The sequence below is a fragment of the Scyliorhinus torazame genome, chromosome 16 (assembly GCF_047496885.1).
Source record: "Scyliorhinus torazame isolate Kashiwa2021f chromosome 16, sScyTor2.1, whole genome shotgun sequence".
Classification (NCBI taxonomy): Eukaryota; Metazoa; Chordata; class Chondrichthyes; order Carcharhiniformes; family Scyliorhinidae; genus Scyliorhinus; species Scyliorhinus torazame.
In genome coordinates, this window is record NC_092722.1 from 116,432,804 (window position 1) to 116,460,378 (window position 27,575).

General features: G+C 43.8%; 1 protein-coding gene across 1 annotated transcript in view; it reads left to right on the plus strand.

Moving 5' to 3' along the window:
• The window catches only part of pcdh15b (protocadherin-related 15b), a 2,356,722-nt gene that overhangs the window by 1,124,101 nt on the left and 1,205,046 nt on the right, over window positions 1–27,575 (plus strand). The window contains exons 7-8 of the mRNA XM_072478931.1: window positions 4,399–4,517; window positions 8,035–8,055. Coding sequence (XP_072335032.1) covers window positions 4,427–4,517; window positions 8,035–8,055 — 112 coding nt within the window. The 5' untranslated portion in view covers window positions 4,399–4,426. The remainder of the gene's footprint in view (window positions 1–4,398; window positions 4,518–8,034; window positions 8,056–27,575) is intronic.

A 27,575-nucleotide genomic window follows, 5' to 3' on the forward strand; every position in this document is an offset into this window, starting at 1 on the left:
GGTGTTTCTCAGCGGGTACTGGCTCATTTGAATACAATTATCTGGATTGCGGTCTGTGAGCACGAGATCCAGATCGTGCCCGGCGTAGCAGGTTGGGAGACTTACAACCAACCTGGCACAAAACCCAATTTGGGCCTCTCTCGGGATTCACCTATTGCCACCGGCTCTGCACCGGACTAAATCATGCCCCATTTCTCTTTTCTTTCAGCAATAATAACAGGGATGGTCAGTCTGTTTCTAGTGCCATCAAATACTCCTGGTGTGCTTTTGTTCTTCATTTTCTTTCTTCATATGAAATATCATGAGACAGGAGCAATAAAAACAATTAACATGAATTACAATCGAATAGGACAAAAAACAAATGAATGATGCCATTATAAGAGAGTTCTGTTTGATTGTGGAACAGCAGTAACAACTAGCATCTTTAACAAGGTATAAAGTCCCAAGGAGCTTCACAGGTCCGCCATTAAACAAAGCAATGTCATGGGAGTGTCCCTTTAAGAAATGTTTTTGTCTTATCACATGGCTTCAGTGATGTCATTGTACGGGTGGAGTTGGGCTGTGGCTCTGTGAGTTTTACTTTTGCTTTGAGTTTGGACTGGTTTGAACTTCACAGGTTGAAAGAAGTGTTTTTCTCTATCTTCATTTTAAAAGCTGTTCTAGATTACTTAGTAACTTAACAGAGATAATTGCTTTCTGGAAGGAATTCAAATCTGCTGTTTGAAAAGGGGAACAGAGAATCAATAACAAGTCTTATACCAGTGAGAATGCCGTGTGCTGGGCCACGTCGATGAAAAGCGGTTTCTGGTTTTACTTGGATTTTGTTATTGAATTGGAACAGTTTAGGGGGAATTCATTAAGGGTTTTACATAGATTACAGTAGCTGTGTGGGGTATTTATGTTTGTAGTTGATAAAAATTCTTGCTGCGTGTGTTTATACAAATGTTAACTAAATTCTTAGAATAAAGTTTTTTTTATTAAAAGCGCCTAAGAAATCCGTTGAATAACACCTGAAAGGCAAGCTCTTGTGCTCATCCTAGCCAAATTCAACAAATAGTTATAGGTCAGATGAACTCCATAATATACTTTGGAGTTTTCTAAACCCTGACCCATAATAACAAAGACAAAAGTGGCTGCCCTTGAACATGTGTTTCAAATGGCCATGTCAAAACTTCAAAAGCATTTTGTCACTTTAAGAAGCTTTAATTTAACTTTTGAATTTTCAACAAAAATTGAGCTATTTTTCATTTATCATGAATATGTAAGAGCACCAGTACATAACGTCTAGTCAATATTAATAAGATTTCATTGTTTTCAGAACACATATTGTTCAGAACAAATCCAATTTTTCTTTTTAGATTCCTTCACAAAGATTGCACTGTTGATTTTTGATTAAGGAAAGCACATCTCACAACAAAACTGATCTTCGTCAGTCTTTTCCAGCTCTCTGAAAATAAAATAAAATATAAACAGTCATTTTGGTTGTATAGTACTTGAATATTGCTGAAAAGAGAGACATGTTTTTGAAGAATTTTGTCATCAGGGTAAGTACAAGAATGCCAAAGATTAAACAGCCACGGCAATTTACACTAGAGGAAAAGAGGGTGCTGATTTTCTGGCAAGTTGATTCTGATTGGCCACCGTGCTGCTCTAGAGAAGGGTCCTCATGGTAATTAAAACAAAATGTGCAAAGCTTGAACATAATCCTTTTGTTTTTCTGAAAATGGGTCCCTGTGTATGAATATATGTCACTTCTAGCACATGTAAATAAACTAGCATTACGAGCTGGACTGATCATCTTAAATTTATTGTTTGCGCACTCAAGATTGCTCAACAAGTGCTGCAAATCCAATGGCAGGACGACATCTGGCAGTCGGTGTTTTGTTTGGGATTTTACAAGTGTGGGCTGGTTAAGAAAAGTCAATACTCTGGCCATTACAAACAGCTGCTGTTTGATTGGGCATATGATCCACATACCTGGCATCACAATTCTATACTGATTATAATAGTTAGAGGAGAAATTTCCGATCACCAGGCCATTGAACTCAGAAGACATCCCTCAGATGTGCTGGGGAACTCCTCCTGGAGGTTCCCAGGCAAGATTTACATGACAATAGCCCAGAAGTGCAAACTTCCAATGGGCAATTACCCTGCACTGCAAACCATCCAAAAACTTGATTTAAACTTCAAAGTTTGGATGGTTCCGACTATGTTACCTCAACAATTACCCAGAGAAGAATTAAAACTGCTTCTGGATAATTAGTATACAGATCCACACTGACCACCCCCCCCGACCCCCCTTGCGCACACACACACGTACACTCCCCTCGAAGCCCCAGGGAACTCGCCTCACCTCGCCCAATGCCCCATGCACAAGATTATGCCAACCTCCACCCCTAACTACTCCCCACTCCACGTGACGCCCCCCACTTGTCCCTTCGACTAACTTCCCCCACTTCACCCACCAAGGGCCACCTTGATCCACTGACTATACTCCCAGTAATGGGATACCCTCTAATCCCCGGCTACCCATGCAAGCACAACCTAATCCCGTCCCGCCCAATGCCTCACCCAACCCCAACTGTCCTAAACCCCCTGACTGTTCAAGACTTACCCTGCAAAGGGGTTCTCCCCTGCCAACCCATGTCTTCCCCCACAGCCCTTTGCCCTTGTCCCCTCCGTGCCAATTATCGAGTATCCTTTGACAATTCCTGATGGCTTGCCAGTTCTTCGGCAGTAGCTTGACAGCTGCAATGTGTTTATGCGCCATTTACACACAATCATGTTTACTTTTGACAATCCTAATGGTGCCTTACTTATCCCAAAGGATGCTTTACTTCCTCCAAAGTTGTCCTGAGATCATATCCAATTGGGCACCCAGGCTCTCCAAACATATCCACTAAGTCCAGACTCCTCTTCCCTGGTCAAATCTGCACACTCTGGGTTTCACTCTCTTGCCCAACCAAAATTCCATTTCAGTGGGGGCAGCTGGTGATTTAAATGGTCAGCTACCTCCTTAAACCATGCTTCCTGTGAATCCTGGCCCGACTCCACCCCCACCCCCACCCCCGCGGAAATAGTACTTGCCTGTGCTCAGGGATGGGACTTTGAGTTTCCGGTTATGCCTGGGATTTTTTGCCATGAAGGAGAGAAGTACAGCCTCTCTCCACCATGGTGAAAATCTGTGCCAAACTTTCCAATCATAAATGTTCTCATGTAATGAATTCTTCATAACTTAACCAACTGCCTGTCTCAGTTGGTAACATTCTGTCTTCTGAACAAGAAGTTTGTGGGTTCAAGACCCGTTCCAGAGCTTGAGTGCAGAAGAGGCTGACCCAACAGTGTAGTCAACGGCCATTGGGATTCTCTTTGCCTGCTGGCAACACACCGTCGCCTGTGGATTTCCCGGAGGCGTGGGCTGTCTTCCCCTTGACAAGCAGCGGAAGTAGAGAATCCCGCCCTGCCGAGAACACATGGCTGGGAGTCTGGAGAATTCAGCCCAATGAGTGTTGCGTTGATGAAATGATGAACCCAGATCCTACATACCACTAGCACAGGGCTAAATCACTGGCTTTGAAAGCAGACCAAGGCAGGCCAGCAACACGGTTCAATTCCGTACCAGCCTCCCCGAACAGGCGCCAGAATGTGGCGACTATGGGCTTTTCACAGTAACTTCATTTGAAGCCTACTTGTGACAATAAGCGATTTTCATTTCATTTTCAGATGGATGTATAATTTCTGACAGTATTGTATTCGCAGTCTTTTGGACTAGGTAGGAGAACTTCTTTTTGGCACCCCATATGGTCACTGACGCTGGTACTATATACGAGTAAAGAATAACTGTTTGTGCCACGGCACTCTATCCTACACATTCCATGAATAAGGTTACAGTGCTTTGATTTTTCTGAGCGTTGGTCTGCTGTTGGAACTGCCCCTCTTCGTAACTCTTTGGGTTCTCGGTCATTGTTTCCAATATCTCCAGGCTGGTTACATACCAAGATTCTTGCAATTATTGACATATTATGGCCTAGATTTGACGATCTATGTTATTCTAACACCAGCAATTAACCATTTATTTTCAACAGGTTAAAGTTGTTTTAAAATAATGACAATCAGCATAATTTGATTTCCATGGCTTCGTTTACAAGGTATAATTTGCAATGTGTTGCTCCCTGCGGGGATTGGAGGTTGCAGGAGGGACAAAGGAGGGGACATTGTGGGAGTAATACCATGATTTTCTGCTTATTCAAATTCATGGAATTTGGATCATAATTTCACCCCTTTGCTCCTTTTAATAAATTTGAAAGGAACTTTCGGTACATAGCTGGCAGTTTGCAGCCTTCTCATTGGCTGATGATTACATACGTTTTAATTGAGGATTTGCTCTTCCAATTTCAGATTTATATAGAGTGAAGATCAAAATAAAATGGTTCCGTTGCCATGGTTCTTCACGTGGTTGACTATTGGGCTCAAAATAGTTACTTTGACAACACTAAGTTTAGCCCAGGATCCTGAAGGTAAGAAGAACTAATCATAGTTATGAGGAAGAATTATACTGTTGAGAAGTTAAAAATATATCAAATGCCTTTAACTTTAAGCATTCAAATTTGCTTGGAATAAAAATGTTAAGTTGTATTTTATTAAGCAATTAAATCATTTTAAACAGTTACTCATTTTATCCACTTTGTTTCATTTCAAAGTAAAATATTTGTTTTGTTTCCCAAATTTCAATTTTCAGTTTTTATGCAGATTCACTCAGATTGCACACGTTCCTTTTTGGTTTGTTTTTGTTATAATTATGCAGCATATAAAGCAGTAGATGACTGTAAGCTGAACAGCAAGCATGCTGAAAGAGGCACTCTTGGGAAAAGGGGTAAATTGAATTGTTGGGGTGGTGGGCCTGCCCACTGGCTAAGGTGTCCGTGACAACACCTCAGCCATTTTCAGGCACCCTGAAGGGATAAAATCCCAATCAGGCAGAGTGCCACCTGCCCAGGGTCCTTCAGCGAGTAGGCAACCAATCAGCGGCTGGCTGCTGTGCGGTACAAGCAGCACCACAGTTCAGAATGGCCAATGCCAGTACTGAAGTAGACTCGGGAGAAGGATCATCACTGGTGCCCTGCAATGCTAATAAATGGATTGGCATCACCTTCGCTAGTCAGGTGGGTCCCGTGAAGTGGGAGAGAGGGGAGTTGGTATAAAAAGTATTGGGTGTCTTTCGACAGAGGCAGCCCTTGCTGCAGGAAGGTCCCTTTGTTGGGCACAGGATGCCTGGGAAGGACGTCCCGACCAGGCTACAGGCATACTCCCCAGAGTTTAGCTAGTGTCTTATGCATATGGCGTTACCCCCGTCTGCTGCTGCTTGAATGCCAGCAGTGGCAGCGTGAGGTCTTTATATGGATTGTTGAGAGCCTCAATATTCCTTTGAACGGGAAGACGATATCAACCCTTCCCATCCCTGACTTAATTGAGGTAGAGGATTGGGAAGGTGATGAGCTCTCTGTCCAAGCCTTCCCAACAAATTATATTGGTCCCCTCCATCCCAGCCCACTTCTGGGTGGTGAGAAGCATTAAATTCAGTGCATTGTCTTCATCCAACGAGATAAACAGTATAAACACACAAATAATAGAAATGAACATAATGTGTTCTGATTGCAAGGAAGCTTTGATTTCAATTAACAGAATAATTCATTTAAGTATTCACCAGAGTAGAGTTGACATAAATTTTCACTCATTTGGGTATATTTCATCTGCAAATGGAGCATTTAAAAAAATCTTTCTCCTGTTAATCTCTTGTTATAAACCTGTGATTCATTTAGCAGCAGAAATACATTCCAAAGTACAAATGAAGACTTTAATTACAATTTTTACTCGTGCTTTTAATGTTTCATAAACTATAAGCCACACACCATCCTGATTTGGAAATATGTTGCCGTTCCTTCACTGTCGCTGAGTCAAAATCCTGGAACTCCCTCCTAACTCCACTATGGGTGTTCCTACACCACATGGACTGCAGTGGTTCAAGAAGGCAGCTCACCACCACCTTCTCAATGGTGATTAGTATAGACAATGAATGCTGGCTTAGTTAGCGATTGTATTCACTTTCCTGTCGGGACAATGCCCTATATTGTTTACCCACTTCAGTAAAGAGACCAATTCAATATTTTTTAAAAATTCATTCAAGAAATGTGGACATTGCTGGCTAGGCCAACATTCATTGCCCATCCTTTATGTACCTTAACAAGGTGGTGGTGAGCTGCCTATTTGAACTCTTGTAGTCCATGTGGTGTAGGTACACCCACAGTGCTGTTCCAGGATTTTGACCCAGCAACGGCGAAGAAACGGCAATGTCTTTCCAAGTTAGGATGGTGAGGGGCTCATGGTTCATGATGCATTAAAAAATAGTACAGTGCTTCATTCCTTTGAGGGTTAAAATCTAAGCTCCAAGTGATTTCTCCCAATTCCTATTTAGCAGAAACACCGTTCTCCATTATTAGTTAATTTTCTTTTCCTTGTGGTTCATTTGAAACCTTGGGAAGAGTTCTGTTTACAACTTGTCATATTTTTTGAGAAAATGTATCATCTTCATTACCTTTATTTCCCCCTCCCTTGATTTCTCGTTTATGTTGTACTCTAATCTAAGTCACCAGGCAATTTTGCCTTGCTTTAGGTCAGCTTCAGTTTTGACACCATTCCTTTCACGAACTCTGGTCTTGATTACCTGATGCATGCTTGAATTAATGTCAGTATAAAGGTTTTGCACACCACACCAGCTGATTTTATTGCCACACATGTTGCTTACCAGGCTTCCATGAGAAGTTTCTAGCATTTTCTATCAGGAACATGTATGACCTGCACAATTGTCCTGAAAGAAAGTGGTGACTTGAACACCAATATTGAGGTGGTGCCATTTGTTCTTCCACTGCGATCCTTAAAATGTTTATGTTAGGTGAAATCTCAATGCCTTTTAAAAAACAAATTAAGCCAAGAATGTCACCATTGCAAGATAAAAAGAGATTTTGGCTGTCACAATCAGCTCTTTGACCAAGCTAACAAATCAACACTGTTTCATGTGGCTGAGAGCAAGGCATTAGAATAGTTTGGGATTGATGAGGCTCATCTCTTTCACATCAGAATGATTGTATTAGTGTAGTCTTCACACTGTTTTGGGCCACCTTGACCCTGTTAATTGGGGTAAAGATGCCCATGCCCTATTGATCTCCAGCAAGGAAGCTTCAAGTGGTACTATTGGCCGAGTACCAGTTAAGGCTCTCATACAAGTGCTTGGTTATTAGATGCTGTGTCTTCAGTTGAAACGACAGTCAGCATTGAGGATGTTCCAGTTACCTCCTACAGATATAGCACAAAAATATTGGTGTTTCTCAATGCTGATCCACAATGACGTCATGGAACTTGTTTCAGATGACAACTGTCCTGCATTTATACCTTTGCACAAAAAATCTTCAAGGCAATGCAATATGTTTTAATTGCAAAACAAATACACTGGCTAAATTATTCAGCATCTTGCTTTGGCATGTGTTGCACCAATTTCATCTACCAATAAAAGGAGCAGAGGCATCTATGCAGTGAAAGAACAGAAGGAGCTTGGAGGGTGATGCAAGATTTCAGATCAAAATTTTAATTCTATTCAAACAATGTCTTGTGAAATTCTCCTTTTTTGACTGATGGAATAATCTGTTGTGTTTGAAGGATAGAATTAAATCAGAGAATGAGGAAGATCATATTAAAGATTAATAATTCCCTTTATCGCTTAAAATTCTTCATGGAATGAATATAGACATATAAATTGTTGATGTGCAGAGTTAAAACTTTGAATTTATAGTTCAAGCCAAACAGGTTTGTGAGATAGCACATACTGCTTATTTTTTTCATGATTAGATATTTCCTTTTACTTTGCAACTGCTGTGCTCTGTTGGAGGTGTGGAAAATTTAGCATACTTTGTTCTTTTTATGACCCCATTTATGTCAGTTCATTAACATCTAATTGAACTCTGCATGCTGCTTTTTTTCTAGATGATTTCTTTGACGCCCATGGTATGTACATGGCTAAAAAATTTCTTCCACTTCTGTTCCTTCTGCATAAGTGCATTACTATACATTTGACCTCTAGTATATAATTTGTTGGTCCTCTAAATAAAGCATACGCATGTATTCTAATTCTGTAATTGTTGATATTCAATGACTGTAATCTTTGATGACTTATGTCCATGGCAATGCCAGCTGCTGCATGAGTTAAAATCTGAAACCAAATCCTTTCTAAGCATTCATATAATATTTAACCATTGTTTGAAAATTGATTAGTCAGAGACAAGTCAAATGAATCAGCATAACTTGTGCAAAGTTTCATTACATAATGGAGAAAATTGTACCTTGTATATATTTTTCATAATATGGATAATGGTTTATTCTCTCAAGGGAGGAGAACACTTTACATTTCTTCAATTAAATATGTCCATTGCATTTGATAGTATGCAGTTAGTTAATTCAGAGCTCTATTCTTTTTAACTTTTTTCAATGAGAAGAAACATTGTTTTCTGGGGAGCCTCACAAATACTTAATGAAAGTTATTTTACAGCTGCCTTCCCCAGTCAATATTTTTTACAGCAGACACATCCATGATCTTATGCTATTATCATGTGTAAATATGTGTGCACATATATTATACGTTTGTATATATCTGCTTTTTTTAATCTTGAGGATTACATTGGATGATATTACTTTGTCTGGCTCCCCTGCAATGGAGAGGGGACAGAAAATTCAAGGAACCAGACTTGCGCTATCTGTCATCATATTATATGCAGCAAGTGACAAGGTTTACAATATACCTAACCAAATGAAAGGAAAATACATTCCCTTAATTTGTAGGCTAGCAATGTTGACTGTATTGTTGGCATCCAGTGTTGTTGATTCAGCAGGGGGTGAGGGTTAGACCTGAAAGAGCCAACATTACGTCGATGTGGCCTACCAGAAATGTTAACTTTCAACCTGGGAAATGAGCTGGGAAGAGGACTGCAGTACTCATGGCAGGCCCCCCACTCTGCAAATACTGTGCTGCAGGAGGAATCAAGAGAAATATCTGCACCAAACTGTCTATAACCCACACCTATAGCTTCTAGTCTGCCACAGATTTGCTGCACCCAAAGGTTAATGATGGCTTTAATCAGCGACTTAAATGAGAAATTAGAAGCGCAAAATGAAAGCTGAAAGTTTAGAGCACAAAGCTTACCATTCAGCTGGATATAGCTGAGATAATCTCATTTCTGTGGCGTTTCCTTGTATGTTCACTCTCCTGTATTGGCTCTGGGTCCGGGAACATCTTAATTTTGAAATCCTCATCCTGGTTTTAAAATTCCTACATGTCCTCACTCCTTACTGTTTCCTCCTCCAACCCTCTGTGTTACCTGCACATCTTCAATTTGGGCCTCCTGCTCATTAATGATTTTAATTGTTCTGCCATTGCTTGTCATGCCTTTGGCTAACTAGGTTCAAAGATTTTGAATTCCATCCCTAAACTTCTCTGCCTCTCTATACCTTTCTCCTTTTGTTTTGAGATGCTCTTTAAAACCTGCCTCTTTAACGAAGATGTCACAGGTCCTAAGATCTCCCATGCAGCTCAGTGTCAAACTTTGTTTGGTAATGCTCCTGTGAAACATCTTGTGACGTTCTCCTATGCCAGTGCTGTTATATAAATGCAAGTTATCATTGTTATCCTTTTATAAGCTTGGCTTGTATCTGATTATTTCTCAAATTAGTTTCTGTGATTCATCTATCGTTAGAAGTTCTTTCGACAGATTTTTAATAATGTTAGGAGTTTGACTGCTTACTGCTTCAAATAATTCAATAAAAGTTGATTAAGCCTGACCTTTCCTTCTAAAATTCATGCTGACTATTCTTCATTATATTTTTTGTTTCTAGATGTTTTTCTATTGCAGCTTTGGAAAATTATCCCATTAACTGGTCTATTGTTCCGTGAATTTGTTTTATGGACCTTTTGAGTAGATTATTCTCCTTACTCGGGAGATCTGGAGGGTGAATCTTTGGGTTAGGGAGGGTGGAAATTGGGATACACTGCAGCTTACTGAACAACAACAGAAAGAGTAGCCAAGGATAATGCCATGGATGTAATTTACATGGACTTTTGATATAGAACATAGAATCCCAACAGTGCAGAAGGTGGCCATTCTACCCACCGAGTTTACACCAACCCTCTGAATCAGCAACCTATCCACTGCTCCACTCTATCCTTGCAACACCATAACCTGCACATCCCTGGACACTAAAGGGCAATTTTTTTTGTCATGGCCAATCCACCTAACCTGCACATCTTTGGACTGTGGGAGGAAACCGGAGCACCAGGAGGAAACCCATGCAGACACAGGGAGAATGTGCAAATTCCACACAGACAGTCACCCAAGGCCAGAATTGAACCCGCGTCCCTGGCGCTGTAAGGCAGCAGTGCTAACCATTATGCCACCATGCTGCCTTGGATTGTGGATAGCACAATTGCTTCACAGCTCCAGGGTCCCAGGTTCGAGTCTGGCTTGGGTCACTGTCTGTGCGGAGTCTGCACATCCTCCCCGTGTGTGCGTGAGTTTCCGCCGGGTGCTCCGGTTTCCTCCCACAGTCCAAAGATGTGCAGGCTAGGTGGATTGGCCATGATAAATTGTCCTTAGTGTCCAAAATTGCCCTTAGTGTTGGGTGGGGTTACTGGGTTATGGGGATAGGTTGGAAGTGTTGACCTTGGGTAGGGTGCTCTTTCCAAGAGCTGGTGCAGACTCGATGGACCGAATGGCCTCCTTCTGCACTGTAAATTCTATGATAATCTAATCTATGATAATCTATGGATAAGTTGATGTACAACGAAGGCCAGAGCAGCAATAAGGATGTCCATTGAGTCTGCTCCACCGTTTAATCATGGCTGATATTTTTCTCATCCCCATTCTCCTGCCTTCTCCTCATAACCCCAGACCTCCTTATTAATCAAGAACATATCTATCTCTGTCTTCAGGGCTGTTAGCTAGATTCTTGATTGACAAGGGAGTCAAATAATATAAGGGGTAGACAGGAAAGCAGAGTTGAGGCCACAATCAGACCAGCCATGTTATTATTAAATGGCAGTGCAAGTTTGATGGACTAAGTGTCCTACTCCAGCTCCTAATTTGAATGTTTGTATGGAAATATTCCATAAACAGTTAATTTATTTTGCGCTCTTAGTGTGCAGAATTTTTTGAATATAAATTTAGATTGCCCAATTATTTTTTTTTCCAATTAATGGGCAATTTAGAGTGGCCAATCCGTCTACCTTGCACATTGTTTTGGGTTGTGGGGGTGAAACCCACGCAGGCACAGAGGGAATGTGCAAACTCCACACAGACAGTGACCCGGGGCTGGGATCGAGCCCGAGTCCTCAGCATCTTAGGCAGCAGTGCTAACTACTATGCCACTGTGCAGCCCTTTAATGTACAGAATTAAGTCATCTTGATAAGTTTATCAAAGTAAATGAATAATTTGTAAACATGGAACTGGAACAATGCAGAAGTTGTGGTTTTTAAATTGGTGTTTGGCTCTGGTTACTACTGTTCATAGAATAATCAAATCTATTAACCACATCTGAAGGATAATCAAATCAATGAATTTCACCCATAATGGATTAATGACAACTCAGAATCATATCTTGTAAAGGTAGCCTAAATAATATAGGGACGGACTGAACCCACTGTTCTGGAAATTGAGAGATGCATCAAATATTTCTTGTAATACAGTTGAAGAATCATTGCTTATAAAACCAATAAGCGTGCAGAGCCCAATTTGACAGGAAGATTTAACTACAGTGGGGATGAATGACCTTTCCGAGCTTTGAAGGTGGTTTAGACCACAGTACTCCCAGCGCTATGTCCTGCGGTCTAATTTAGTGGATAAGTAAATATTGATTTTCTGGATCTTGCATTCTATTTCTTTTTTATTTTTCAGCTGCATTTAAATTATACTTCATTTAACAATTAAAGGAAAACTAGCCATGGTAAGTTGACCCTTAGAAGATTTCATCCGTGAAATCCAATGGGAGTTGTTTCTTCTCTTGCCTGGAGTTAGAGAGGTTAGCCCAGGTTTCTGCTGACCTCAGTAGTTTCCTCAGTGATTTTTTTGAGGGCTCCCTGAGCCATGGGTTCCCACTTCTGACCCAATGTTTGTGAGGTGGCTGTTGTGCCGAGGTAAGCAAAGTTGTACAGTCGATACAAGCATCTGTTATGTCTGGTAGTAAGAATAAGCAAATAGACTAGACCTGCAATGATCACCAGAATTCATTGCATACTTTGGGCAAGATTTTCCATTTCCCAACGGCAATTTCGTAATCAGCGATCCATGCCCCCATCAATTTTTATGCCGAAATCAGGGGCGGCGCCTGTTTGACGCAGGTTTCACATACTCTTCCCCCCCCCCCCCCCCCCCCCAAAACGACATAATCGCGGCGCACACCGTTGGGACGGCCTCAGGACGTCACCTGAAGGCCCTCCCCTGATGGGTCAAGTTTACGACGGCATGGCGGATATGTGGTCCCAGCCATACGGGAACCTGGCATTGCAGCTGCAGACTGTGTCCAGTGCCACCACGGTCGGGCGGGAGCCGTGCTGCTGGCCGGGAGGGGGCTTCCATGTGGGCTGGGAGGACTGGTGAGGGCTGGCCAGGGGGTGGCAAGGGAGTGTCCAGGGGGGCACTTTCTAGCATGTAGGGTCCGCGCACGGCCAGCGCCATGTTGTGCGGCGTGACCGCTGCAGGTCATCGCTGTGCGCATGCGCGGCCATGGACCTGGCAATTCTAAGGCCGTTTATTTTGTGCAGGCCAGGCATTTTATGTGGCGTGGCTTCTAGCCCCTCACCGGTCGAAGTGTCGGTGAGGGGGCGCCGGCAATTTTTTCCACATAAAACGCCACGGATCCTCCGCAATTGGCCTCAGAGTTGGAGAATCTAGCCATTTAATTTTGGGATTTCGCCCCTTGCTCACGGGCTTGCAGGGTGACTGTTGGGGTTGGCGAGTGGTAACGTTGACACTGTAGACCACATTTTGGCTCTCTTCTCATGTTGGATGTTGACTGACTGACCAACTTCTCATCTCAGTTTAGCATCATTTAATGCAGTCCTGTTTTTTCTATAATTCCTCAGTTAGATACCTATAAACAAATTCACCGACTCCCCAGCCACATGTTCCTCGATGGCATGCCTTCTGCGAGAATGGGATTCCCCTTTTCCTCCACCGCCAATGGGATTTGCCATTGTAGCCCCCCATGCCACCAGGAAACCCCTGGACGGAGGTGCGCTTCCGGCGGAACAGAGGATCCCACCGGCGAAGAATTCACTCCCTAGTCTGGGCCACACTGACTCTTCAAATCAGAACTCCTTTTTTGTGAAAATATTTTTATTGGATTTCAATTAACAGTTATAGAGTAAACAAGAAGAAAGAAAAAAACCTTTTCACACGTAAAGTATCATGCAATGACATTGGTTTGAAAGGCAAACCTCGGGCCCCTCCTTATCACCATAGCAGTAACTGGGCTCTACCGTTGGACAGTAGTTCTATTTGTACAACAAGAGTTCAATTTTCAAAATATTCTGTTGGGTTTCACTAGGGTCCCTGTTACTTAGCGATAGGAATCATTTCTCCCTTGTGTATCTTGGTGTGTTTAGGGTCTCCCCCCTCGTTTGACTGTAGAGAGGCATGAATTTCATAGAGATTCTCTGGGATAGGCAATGGTGTAGTGATGTTGTCACTGGACTAGTAATTCAGCGACCCAGTATAATGATCTGGAGGCCCGGGTTTGAATCTCATGACAGATGGTGAAATTTGAATTCAATAAAAATCTGGATGAAAAATGATGACGATGAAATAATTGTTGATGTTGTAAAAACCCACCTGGTTCACGAATGGCTTTAGGGAAGGAAATCTGCCATCCTTACCTGGTCTGATCTACATGTGACTCCAGATGTGGTTGACTCTTAGGTGCTCTGAAATGATCCACTTAGTTCAAGGGTAATTAGAGATGTGCAAAAATGCTGGCCCAACCAGCGATGCCACACCCCATGAACAAAAAAACTTGCCGCCTGTAAGTATGGTATCATAGAGATTCAGAAACCAGTATTTTTATTTCTCTCTCACATTTTCCTCCCTCCTCACATTTCGTTCCCCCACCCTCAGTTTACTTTGATATTAATTTTACTGTGTGATGCCATTTGTTCATGTATATTTTTATTTACTTGTTTTTGTTTGAATTATGTGGGCTGGGGTTTCTATCTGAAGCCATAGCGAAAATAACAGCTGAACAAAGTTTTGCAATATACCTCATTTGTCATTTTGCTTAAGCTGGAAGCATGTAGTTGAATCTTGGATTTTATATAAGTGCACTCAAACCCTAAGATTTGTGACTCATTGAACTTCTCTCACATAAAAGGTAATTAAACTTGTTTATTGTCATTCATCTAAGTTGATGTCTTTATCATCGATGGAAGATTACCTTGGAATTTTCATTTTTTGAGACTGGCAGAACTGCAGTGCTGCATTTTGCAGGTGATGGTTGAGGTTTTAGTGGATTACGTAGAGGTCTATTCCTTCACTCATCAATTATTATCATGCAATTCAGTGGTGGGTATCCCTCTTGTACTATAACTCTGCATCGTTCAACAGTGGACTTAAAAGCTAATGATTGTAAAGAAGTGACCCAGATATTGATTTAATTTGATACTTGGGGTCTTATTGAATGCTTTCTTCAGTTTAAATGCTATTTTTGAGATTGTGCTTAGTGCTGGGAGTTCCAGATACAGCATGTTAATTTTTTGACGTACAGTACACGTACTCACATTGTTCTTTTAATGGTTTTGGGTTGATCAGCATGCAATAGAAGGGGCTCCCTCTGCCCATGTGTGAGTTCCAAGGAAATATTGTCAAGAAGTTAGCTATCTGCGCTAGATACTTAGGCTTGAGCCGGGAGTGGTGGGGGTGGTTGGTGGTGGTTAGTGCTGGTAGTGGGAGCTGGAGGAGGCCATAATAAATGAAATGGGCGGTCTGTCCATCACCTACCCATCCAAAAACGGGCACCAATCCTGTTCCGATGCTTTGGCCCCCCGCCAATGGCAGCAGGAAGCTACACGCCCCACTCTGGTGGGAGGATGCAAATGTGTTATTTGCTATGATGCTCCAGGATTGTCAGCAGGCGTGGATTGATGCAAGTATTTCCAAGCATGTTCCTGGCACGGTGGACACCGCAGTGGGTCAAGGGGGTAAGTGTATATCGTAGGTGCCCCTCAAAGTCCATCAGGTCCCCCACAATGAAACTCCTGATGCTCACAGCCCCCCATCAGACCCCCCCATTAGAGACCCCAATTGAGACCCCCTCCCCATCAGAGCCCACCCCCCTTCCTTTGTGCGCAAGTCAAAACACTTAGCTTTCTTTGATGTTGTGAGGAGCTGTCAATCATAGTAGAAGTGTTTACAAAAATTGTGGTTGGCATCAAAGCAGGGTAATGGAGATGAATTCAAGCGTGAAGGGGAAGATCAATGAACAATTCATTAAGCTAGTGTGATAAAACTCAATCATTGGCTAATACAGTGTATTGCTGTTAGAAATTTAATGGAAGATCTGCATTTCAAAGGCTGCCAAGGGATTTCAAGCCCTTTGAAGTGTATTGGGCTTTCCAGGAAGCCTCTGGCACTTGTAACAGCTGCATCTTTGAACACTTCTCTCTGAGGCAGCAGATGTTAGGAAAGGGTAACTGAAAATGCAGTGATTTTTCAATTCACTGCTTGGGCTGCTCTTCAGCTCTCAGGCAGGGTTCTCTAATCTGATGGAGGGATCTGATGAGGTGTCTCTTTTGAGATCAAATGGGGGATCCCTGTTGGTGTATCTGTTGGAAATCTCTGTTAATGATCTGACAGAGTCTCTGTTGGGAGTCTGATGGGATGTCTCTGATGGGTGGGTGTCTGATGGTTCCTGTTGCGGGTCTGATGGAAATCTCTGTTGGGGATCTCTATTTGGGGTCTGATGGGGATCTCTGTTGGGGATCTCTATTTAGGGTCTGATGGGGATCTCTGTTACGGGTCTGATGGGAGTTTCTGTTGGGGATATCTGTTGGAGACTGATGGGGTCTCTGTTGGGGGTCTGATGGGGGATCTCTGTTGGTGTTCTCTGTTGGGGATCTCTGATGGAGACTGATGCGGGGGTCTCTGTTGGGGATGTCTATTTGGGATCTGATGGGGATCTCTGTTGCGGGTCTGATGGGGGTTTCTGTTGCGGATCTCTGTCTGGGGTCTGATGTGGATCTCCGTTACGGGTCTGATGGGGGGTCTGTTGGGGATCTCTGTTTGGGGTCTGATGTGGATCTCTGTTGAGAGTCTGATGGGGGATCTCTGTTGGTGTTCTCTGTTGGGGATCTGTGTTGGAGTCTGATGGGGGGTCTCTGTTGGGGGTCTGATGGGGGATCTCTGTTGGTGTTCTCTGTTGGGGATCTCTGTTTGGGGTCTAATGGGGATCTCTGTTTGGGGTCTGATGCGGATCTCTGTTGAGAGTCTGATGGGGGATCTCTGTTGGTGTTCCCTGTTGGGGATCTCTGTTGGAGACCGATGGGGTTCTCTGTTGGGGGTCTTATGGGGAATCTCTGTTGGCGTTCTCTGTTGGGGATCACTGTTGGAGACTGATGGGGGGTCTCTGTTGGGGCCTGATGGGAATCTCTGTTTGGGTCTCTGTTGGTGGCCCGTGTTGGGGGTTTATGATTGAGGTCTCTGGTGGGGAGTGTCTGATGGGGGTGTCTGATGGAGGGTGTCTGATGATGGGGTGCCTGATGAAGGGTCTCTCATAGGGTAACTCTGATGGGGAGTCTCTGATTGGGTGTCTGATGGGAGTTTTCTGTTGGGGTCTGATGCTGGTTTTTGTTGGGGGTCTGATTGGATTCTCTAGTGGTGTTTACTGGGGGTCTGATGCGGGTCTCTGTTAGGGTATCTTTTGGGGTCTCTGTTGGGGGTCTGATGTGGGATCTCTGTTTCGGGTCTCTGTTGGGGGTTTGATGAGTGGTGTTTGTCCGGTGTGTCTGTTAGGTATGGGTCTGATGGGGGACTGTTGTGAGTCTATGTTGAGGATCTGATGTGGGGGACTCTGATTGGTGGTCTCTGATTGGGGGTCTCTGATTGGGGGTTGCTGATGGGGGTCTCTGTTGGGGGCCTGATGGGGGGCCTTTGTCCGGTGTGTCTGTTGGCTGTGGGTCTGATGGGGGACTGTTGGGGGTCTCTGTTGTGGATCTGATGGGGGGTCTCAAATTGGGGGTATCTCATTGGGGGTCGCTGATGATGGTCTCTGTTAGAGGTCTGTGGTGTGTCTTGATGGAGTTTGGTGGGGGTGGGGTGGGGGTCGGTCACCCTCGTGAATGCATGCTGTGGGAAGTGGCCTGTTATTCTCTTGGTGGTAGTGGGGAGGTGCTCCTACTTGTCATCAAAGAACAATACAGCACAGGAACAGGCCCTTCGGCCTTCCAAGCCTGCGCTGATCACATGTGCTATCTAGACCAACCACCTGTATCCTTCTGTACCGTCTGTTCATGTGCCTATCCAGATCAGTCTTAAAGGTTGCTAACGTATCTGCCTCAACCACCTCACTTGGCAGTGCATTCCAGGCCACCACCACCCTCTGTGTAAAAAAATGTTCCCCGCACATCTCCACTGAACCTGTCCACCCTCACCTTGAACTTGTACCCCTTTGAGATTTTCAATTCTGCCCTGGGAAAAAACTCCAACTGTTCACCCTATCTATCCCACTAATAATTTTATAAACTTCTATCTGGTCGCCCCTCAGCCTCCGTCTCTCTAGGGAGAACAATCCCAGTTTATTCAATCTCTCCTCATAGCTAATACCCTCCATACCAGTCAACCTCCTGGTAAACCTTTTCTGTACTCTGTCCAAAGCCTCCACGTACTTCTGGTAGTGCGGATACCAGAATTGGACACAGTATTCCAAATGTGCCCTAACCAACATTATATATAATTGTAACATAATTTTCAAGCTTTTATACTCGATACCTCGTACTATGAAGGCAAGCATGCCATATGCTTTCTTTACCACCATTTCCACCTGTGCTGCCACTTTTAAGAATCTGTGGACCTGCACGCCCAGATCTCTCTGTGTCTCTATGCTCCTAATGGTTCTGCCATTTATTTTATAGCTCCCACCTGAATTGGATTTTTCAAAATGCATCACCTCATATTTGTACAGGTTAAATTCCATCTGCCATTTCTCTGCCCAGTTTTGCAGCCTTTCTATGCCCTGTTATATTCTCTGACATTCTTCATCACTATCCTCAACTCCTGCAATCTTAGTATCATCCGCAAACTTGCTAATCAGAACCGCTACATTTTCTTCCAAGTCATTTATATATTTCAAAGAGCAGAGGTCCCAGTACTGATTCCTGCGGAACACCACTAGTTACAGACCTCCATTTGTAAAAACACCCTTCCACTGCTACCCTCTGTCTTCTATGGACAAGCCAGTTTTGAATCCATCCAGCTAATTCACCCCTGACCCCATGTGATTTAATCTTTTGCACCTTATCAAATGCTTTACTAAAGTCCATGTAGACAATATCTACAGTCCTTCCTTCATCAATCATTTTTGTCACCGTCTCTAAAACTTCAATTAAATTAGTGAGATATAACCTCCCTCGTACAAAACCATGCTGTCTGTCATTAATAAGACCATTCACTTCCAAATGCGCTTAGATTCTATCTCTGAGAACCTTTTCCAACAATTTCACTATCACTGACATCAAGCTCACTGGTCTATAATTACCTGTGTTATCTTTGCAACCCTTCTTAAATAATGGTACAACATTGGCTATCCTCCAATCCTTTGGGATCTCACCTGTGGCCAACGAGGACACAAAGATTTCTGTTAGAAGCCTAGCGATTTCATCTCTTGTCTCCCTCAGAAATCTGGAATAAATGCCATCTAGCTCTGGGGATTTGTCTACCTTAATGCTTTTTAACACACCTAACACTTCCGCCCTCATAATAACGATCTGTTCCAAAGTGTTTACACATCCCTCTGAGACACCACCAATCAACGTGTCCCTCTCCTTTGTGAATACCGACGCAAAATACTTATTAAGAATCTCACCTACTTCCTTGGGGCTGTTTAGCACAAGGCTAAATCACTGGCTTTGAAAGCAGGCCAGCAGCACGGTTCAATTCCCGTGCCAGCCTCCCCGAACAGGCGCCGGAATGTGGCGACTAGGGGCTTTTCACAGTAACTTCATTTGAAGCCTACTTGTGACAATAAGCGATTTTCATTTCATTTCATTTTGGTTCCACACATAATTTCCCTTCTTTGTCTCGAGCTATCTTCTTGTTCCTAATGTACGTGTAAAATGCCTTGGGATTCTCCTGAATCCTGTCTGCCTGGGACATTTTGTGACCCCTTTTTGCCCTCCTAACTCCCTGCTTGAGCTCTTTTCTACTTTCCTTGTATTCCTCAAGTGCTTCATCTGTTTTTAGTTGCCTGTACCTCACATATGCATCTTTTTTCTTTGAGGGGCAGGATTTGCGTTGTGGGGAAGAGGGGATCCTCGGTATCGGGCCGCCAGCTCAAAATAGTGGCCTGATAATCCCGTGAGCTCCCTGCCATGCATACATTTGCATGGACAAGGCGAGGGAATCACATACTGGGCCTCGCTCTAATTCCAGCAGAGACCTGGAGCGATTCTACTCCAGCGAGAGAACCTAGTCTCCCAAACGGAGAATCCTGTCCTTTATTTGCATGGTCCAGGTACAAATGAACAGAGCACAAGTGGTCCTTAAAGGTCTGCCAGAGTATTTCTTTTGGTGGGACATTATGTGGAGTCAGTGGTCCAATAAAAATATACTGCAGTCTACTGTGGGATGGAGTCTTATAATGGCCAGGCCTTTGTAAAGTGTGTGAGATCTGCCTCAGCAGAGTACTATCCAGAAGGTGACGATGAAAATCTTTCTCTGTTCTGTCTCGATCAGTAGGTAGTCTAAGCATATTCTAATTATATAATTTCAAGAAGGAATTAGACATATCTCTTGGGGCTAAAGGGATCAAGGGGTATGGGAAGAAGGCGGGATCACGTTATTGAACTTAATGATCAGCCATGATCATAATGAATGGCGAAGCAGGTTCGAAGGGCCGAATGGCCTCCTCCAGCTTCTATTTTCTATGTTTCTAAAGCCATGTTACCAGATACTATCAGATAGCAGTCTAAGGTGAGAGAATATTTCTTGATGCTGTGAACAATAAAGCGATTCCTTAAGGAGCTCAAGATTGGTGCTGCATTGACTTAACAGATATGAATATAGAATGTCTTTTTGTTCCAAAGTACTTGGTTACTTTTCAGCCCCTTAGAATGATCTTTGTGTTGGTTTTTCATGAGGGATATAAAACGTAGGGTAGAATTATCATTTTAGAAGAAAAAGTTGTTCTTTTGACTTGAAATTCCCTTTGAAGATGAAAAAATATGTGTATTTTAAATAATGCCATGAAATGTTATTTATAGCTCATGAAAATATTTGTTTGTTTTTTGTATTTGTATTCTTGTTGGCTCTGATTTAAAAAAATTTGTGAGATATATGTAACAAACCTCCTAGAATTCCCAACAGTAGTGTATTAAAAATTTAGAAACAATATATTTTTTGTTATCTTTGTATTTGCTTGTGGGATGTGAACATAGCTGGCAAAGCCAGCATTTATGGTCATCTTTAATTATCCTTGAGAAGGTTTGTTTAAAATAGATGATTATAAGCTATAACTTGTGTAAAATGAGACGTGTACTCTTTTTTTTTGCTTTCTTGATTGGTCAGTGCAAATGTATTTATGCAATGCTATTTGTCCCAAAGTCTGTTGGACTGAGATTCATTAACCATCACGTTTATCGCTACCTCCTGAGCAGCATTCAAAAGAAATTTTTTTGCAAATGCATGTTGTCACGACACAGAATTTGAACATCTCCATTTGTACACAACCTCACTATCTCACAAACCCGTTTTTTTAATCAAGTCGCAATTTTTAATGTTGTTGATTGACATATCATTAGACGCTTTAGCTGAACATAAATTCCACACACCACAGCTCTTGGGGAATGGGTGGAAAGTCTGCAGGCAAAATCCTTCAAAAGTTCAGAACTTACTTCTAGCTGAAATTATGCTGACCTCTGTTTCCTGCATGAAAACATTTTGGTATGAGCACTAGGTCCAGAGTCTGCACACTATCCCAGGTGAATCTGGGAAAATATCCAAGATGGCTCAAATGACCCCAGCCAAGTCTGAAAGAATGCAATTTTTGTCACACCAGATAGTTTAATTGTTCTAATATCCTCATAGACATATCTGTTTGGTCGCAACATACTTACATGTAAATGCAGCTTTATTCAGGACTTCTGGTGGTGACATGTAGAAAGAGGTTGCACATATGGTAGCTCCCACTAGAGTCCTTGATCTTTGGCCTTTTTCACCCAGAGATGAATTGGTGGACAGATTTATCCCAGTTGAGATCCTTTAACAAGAGAATGTCAAAATATGCAAGAAAGAATATTAGGAAGAAAAGTGTGAGAATTAACCCTCCTGAGGAGCTGAGCAAGGTGCGGAGTCTGTTGGAATCGGAAATGGAGGAGGCAAGGTCGTCGGGTGGAGCTGCACCTATTACAGTGGATAAGTTGACGGAGGTAATGGCTGATGAATTTGAAAGGTATTGGAAGGTGATAGAGACCCTCAAAAGATCGGTGGAGGATGCACTGGTCCTGGTAAAGAAGGCATTGGGAAAAACCTCGGAGACGATGCAGAGCATGGTGAGGTTTTGAAGAGTGGTGTTGCGACACAGTGATGAGTTGGCCTCGCTGAATGCTGAGCTGCGGAGGCTGCAGGACAGGAACAAGGGTCTGAGGGCAAAGGTCAAGGATCTGGAGAATAAGTTGAGGTGGCAGAAGCTCTGGATCGTGTGGTTGCCAGAGCGGTTGCAGGGCCTGAGGCCAACAGTATTCTTTCCATCAATGTTTACAAGTTGATGGGGATGAAGGACCAAGTCCCCTCATCGAGCTGGATAGGCCCCACCGGTCGCTCCTGGCGCATGAGCCATCACAAGCGGTGACAGTATGTTTTCACAGCTAACGGTCAAAGGAGAGGATCCTGAAGTGGGCCATGGAGAATCGGGAGGTACAGGGGGAAGGCAGCAGCATTTATATATACCAGGATGTTGCGGCAGAATTGGCCAGGAGCCATGAGGCCTTTAACAGGGCAAAGTCAGCGCTTCATAAGAGTGGCGTGCAATTTGGTGTGTTGTATCCAGTGATGCTGAGAGTCACGCATAATTCCCAAGACCATTGCTTGAACATGGTGGAGGGAGCAGAGACTTTTATTAAAGCTCAAGGACTGGGACTGAACTGAGGGGGTTTGAAAGGGACTTTGTTGGTGGTTGGGATGGGTTTGTATGGGGACGTTGTTGTAAAGCTGTGTGTTTTTTCTTATCTCTCTCTTATCCCCTTCCTGTTTTTTGTATAGAGTTGGTGTTAATTGAAATGTATGTGGTTGTTTTTCTGGTTGTTTCGGATTTTGAGGGAGTTTAGGGCTGGGCGGAAGGGGAGGGGTGTTTGGTAGATTTAGAGTTGTAGGAGGGAGAGGGGAATCTCTGCTCTGGTGTTTCGTTGTATGCGTTTTGGTTTCTTTCTTTTGTTGTTTACTTATGTGAAGTGGGCTCTGGTGGTGGGTGGGGGGGTACCTCACTACCAGGCTATGGTTGGCTAGTGAATGAGAGCGAAGTAGGCGGAGGGCCTGTGGTTTGCTGTACCTGTTTAGGTAGGTTTCAATGAGCCTAGAAGATGTGAATGGTGGAAGGAGATGGAGGAGAGTGGTGTTGGTTCAAGGGGAAGTTGCTGGGAGATTTTTGAGAAAGGGGAGGTGGATGGGTGAGGTGTGGATTACTGACGGTGACTGGTGGGTCATTCTTTGTCCCATCTGCTGGGTGCCATCTTGGGTGGGCTCTGGTTTCAGGAATAGGAGAGATGGCGGGGATAAACTCTCGCAGTGAAAATGGCTGACTTGAAGGGAGGGGGATAAAATTCAATTGGTTACATAAAATGTCCTGGGTTTGTGTGGCCAGTGAAGCATGTGAGTGTTTTACCTCATTTGAAGAGTTTGAGGACTGATGTGATGCTTTTACAGGAGACCCACTTGCGAGTGAGGGACCTGATTAAGCTTCGTAAGGGTTGGGTGAGTCAGGTGTTTGGGGGTATTAGCATTTCTTAACGGGTTCTCATTCAAAGTATTTGGGGGTGCAAGTAGCTTGGGATTGGACACAGCTTTGTAAGTTGAATTTGACGAGCTTGGCAAGTAGAGTCAAGGCCGACTTGCAGAGGTGGGATAGTCTCCCTCTGTCCTTGGCGGGCAGAATTCAGTCAGTGAAGGTGAATGTTTTACCACGGCTTCCGGCTTCTGTTTTTGTTGCAATATTTGCTGTTTGTTCTGCCAAAATCCTTCTTTGGGGGAGTGGAGAGATTGGTTTCATCTTTTATTTGGGCAGGTAAAGCGGCCAGGAATAGGAAGACGGTCCTTCAGAGGGACTGGCAGAGGACTTGGCATTGCTGAGTTTGATATATTATCACTGGGCGGTGAATGCAAAGAAGGTGCTTGGATGGTACGGGGATCCTGAGACTGTCTGGGTACGGATGGAGTCGAGCCATGTAAGGGGTCGGGATTGAGGTCCTTACTTCCATTTTCTCCTGGGTGGTGGTGGAACTCGGTGGTGGTCTCCACACTGAAGATATGGAGACAACTATGGCAGCACTTTAAATTGGATGCTGTATCGAAGCAGGCACCGATTTGTGTGAACCCACGGGCGGGATTCTCCGACCCCCCGCCGGGTCGGAGAATCGCCGGGGGATGGCGTAAATCCCGCCCCCGCTGTCCTCCGAATTCTCCGCCCCCCAAAAAAATCACCCTGGCGTGAATAGCGCTGCCCGCCTCGGAGAATGGCGGGGACCCGCACGACTCAATGGCCCCCGGGGCCGCCCGGATTCTCTGGCCCATGATGTGGCGAAGTCTCGCACGTTTTTTGCCAGTTCCGCCGGTGTAAATTGGAGTAGGTCCTTACCGGCGCCTTAATTGGTGGCGCGGGCGGCCTCCGGGGTTCTTGGGGGGGTACGGGGGGATCTGGGGGGGCACTCTATTTTTCCGCACCGGTGGCTGCAGAGGTCCGCCATTGCTGGTGCGGAAACGAAGCCCTCTGCACATGTGCGGGGATGACCCCAGCGCACGCTGGTGCTCCCGCGCATGTGCCAACTTGTGCCAGCCGGCAGAGGCCCTTCGGCACTGGTTGGCATGGCGCCAAGCACCTTTCCCGCCGGCCGGAGGGGTGCAAACCACTCCGGGGCGGGCCTAGCCCCTGAAGGTGTGGAGGATTCCACACCTTTGGGGCGGCCCCACACCGGAGTGGTTCACGCCACTCCTCGGCGCCGGGACCCCCCGCCCCACCAGGTAGGGGAGAATCCCGCCCCTGGTTTCGGGGATGGGAGGAGAAGGGGTGGAAGGGATGATGGATTTGTTTTTGATGGGGCGTTTTGCGACTGGGCGGTGTTGTTGGAGAAATTTTGCAGTTGGATGCATTTAGGTAACAACAAGTTCACAATTTCACGAAAAATATGTTTACGACATTCCCTGTGGTGCTGCCATCCACATTGCTGGAGAGGGTTTTGTCTCTTGCAGGGATGGAGGAGGGGAATACCTCGACGATTTATGGAAGGATTATGGTGGAACACATGGTATCTGTGGAGGAGGTGAAGGCTAAGTGGGAGGAGGAGTTTGGGTGGGAATGGGAGGATGGGTGTGGTGCGAGGCTTTGTGGAGGGTGAATGCTATGTCTTCATGTGTGAGATTAGGGTTAATACAATTGAAGTTAGTGCATAGGGTCTAGGATCTAGGATAAGTAGGTTGTTTGCGGTAGTGAAGGATAAGGGTGAGCATTGTGGGAGGGGTCGAGCTAATCACGTGCGCATGTTCTGGTCATGTCCTAAGTTCGTGAGTTTCTGGGTCTCCTTTTTTAGCACTATGTCGCCGATTCTGCAAATGGAACTGAAGCCCTGTCCCTTCGGGGCCATATTTGGGGTGTCAGACTTGCCGGAGCTTCAGACGGGGGCGGGGTCTAATGTTCTGGCCTTCGCCTCAATGATTGCTCAAAGGCGAGTTCTGCTGGGGGGGTGGGGGGGGGGGGGGGTGGGGGGGGGGGGGGGGGGGGAGGTCAGCTTCTCCGCCAAGTGACTCAGTACGGCTGGGGAATCTCTTCAAGTTTTTTAATCTTGAAAAGGTCAAGTACACTGTGAGGAGGACAATTGAAGGGTCCCACCGGAGATGACAGCTGTTTATTCTGTACATTAATGAGCTGGCCACTGTTAGTTGCTAGAGAGAGGGAGGCAGGAGAGAATTGTGGTGGGGGGGGTGGAATTCATTGGTTGGGGGCCTTTTTATTAAGGGGTCTGTGTGTGGGAAAAACAGTTCAGGGTTGTTTGTTATGGTTTTTTTATGGATAAAATTGAGAATGTTGGATTAAAATATTTTGAAGAAAAGATAGCTTTATTCATGAAACACACATTCTGGAATGTTGATATAATTAAGTTATAACAGCAAGTATGAAGGTCATGGAATAGTTGCAATGGCCTTTTCTCTGAGTTTTAAAAGCATGACCACTGTAAGACAAGTCCTGAGAATAACGGAACTATAATGTCAGGCCTCCGATCTGCATCACATCATTGCGTGCATTGTCTGTGAGTATTAATCCTACCAATAAAATCTGTAAAACTGAGACTTTTTGTTTTGAACTATATTTCCTGGCACAGAGACAGCTCCAGACTGGTTTCTGTAATAGTAGTAATTAACTGTTTTTACCAACGATTTGCATATGTTTAGAAAACATTCAGATGAATTCAACAATCTCACACTTTCAGCAGGAAATTTCAGTTGGAGGATGTGTGTGCCAAAAGGTAAGTCTGCAGTGTATTACCCCTGACTCTTGATCCTGCGCATCTTTCAAACAATACTCTCTGTTGGGAGCATTCAATTGATTCAATTACTCAATTTTTATCCAGTACATGATTGAACTTGTTAATGATAAATGGGCACACTCTGTGGCTTTGTTATTTATTTTAGTTACCGTTGTATGAAGAGTCAGTAGTCCTGTTCCTTTTCACCAAACAACATTTATTTCACTTCCACAGCCTCTGCACAAAACTCTTAACAACACACCACCTGACAGAGGCCACCTGAAGCCCCTTTACATATCAGTGTCAATTAACAGATACTTAACATAAATGAGACAACTAATTGCAATGTCTCTTAACCCATTACTTAACAGTCTCCCCTTCCTTGCAGAAAAAACATAATTAGGTGAAAACAAAATTTCAAGAAACTCAAAAACACACACATGATTTCCCCCCCTTTTTTTTTTGTTTGGACGAGAAAGAAAAAAAGTCACAGAAACAAGCGCCCTTCATTAACAATATCCAGAAGTTTCTGTGATCTCGCCCCTCTTTTTGTAAAACAGTCTGACAGTTGATAGCTCATGTTGACCCATTTAATTTTTGTTATTTCCCATCTTTCCAACGTCTGCTTCAAACTTGCGATGTCTATCCGTAACCTCTTTTCATTGAACTTTTTGTAGAGTGCACATTTTCCCACAGGGATTTATTGTCAATGTGACAGTCAATAGGTATATTACCCAAATCCCCTAATCCCAAAATTTGCTGGTCAATATCATACTTATATAAAAGGCCATATCCACCGCCTCTACAAGGCTTAACGTCTCAGCAGCCAAAGTGTTTTTTACCACTCTCCTTATTTTCTTTGTTTCCCCACACAAGCGGCAACATTTACCATTCTTCTCCAAAGGAAAATTATAAAACCTCCTGCGCTTGAAACCCATCACATAAATTTGTGTAGGACGCATCACTATAAACTGTGAGTTTCAAGTGCCTTAGGTCACCTAAAACCGGGAACTTCAAAACACACTCCTGCATTTTTAGTTTGGCCAACGCTTTATTTGCTCTTATTATGTCTTCCACTTGGGATCATTCATTTTTGTACTCAACTCTAAGACATCAAAACTCACGTCCGGTCTAGTCTGTCTACCTAACCAGTTCAGTTGCCCAATTAAACTTTCGCAGTTGCTCTTTTCCATCTTTGAAACCTTGTATCTTTTTGTGAAAACCCTGCCACGACTAATTTGCTATTGGGCTCAGGCTTCCAAATAAGATTGCTGATGTAAATTTGCTCCGAACTTTGTCGGTCCGATTTCCAGTCCAATATATTTAAATGCACCGGAAACCTGACTTCCGACCCTGAATTCTTTCCTTAAACCAGGAGATTACAATAGCTTCAAAATCACTAGTCCCACCCAATAAAAAATCATCGACATGCATCATAAAAATGCCAGAAATATTTCCTTTATAGTGCCAGTAAAACATTGCAGGATCTGCTTTCAACTGGCAACAGCCTAACTTTAACAAAAACTGACCTTACCGAAAAATACCAGA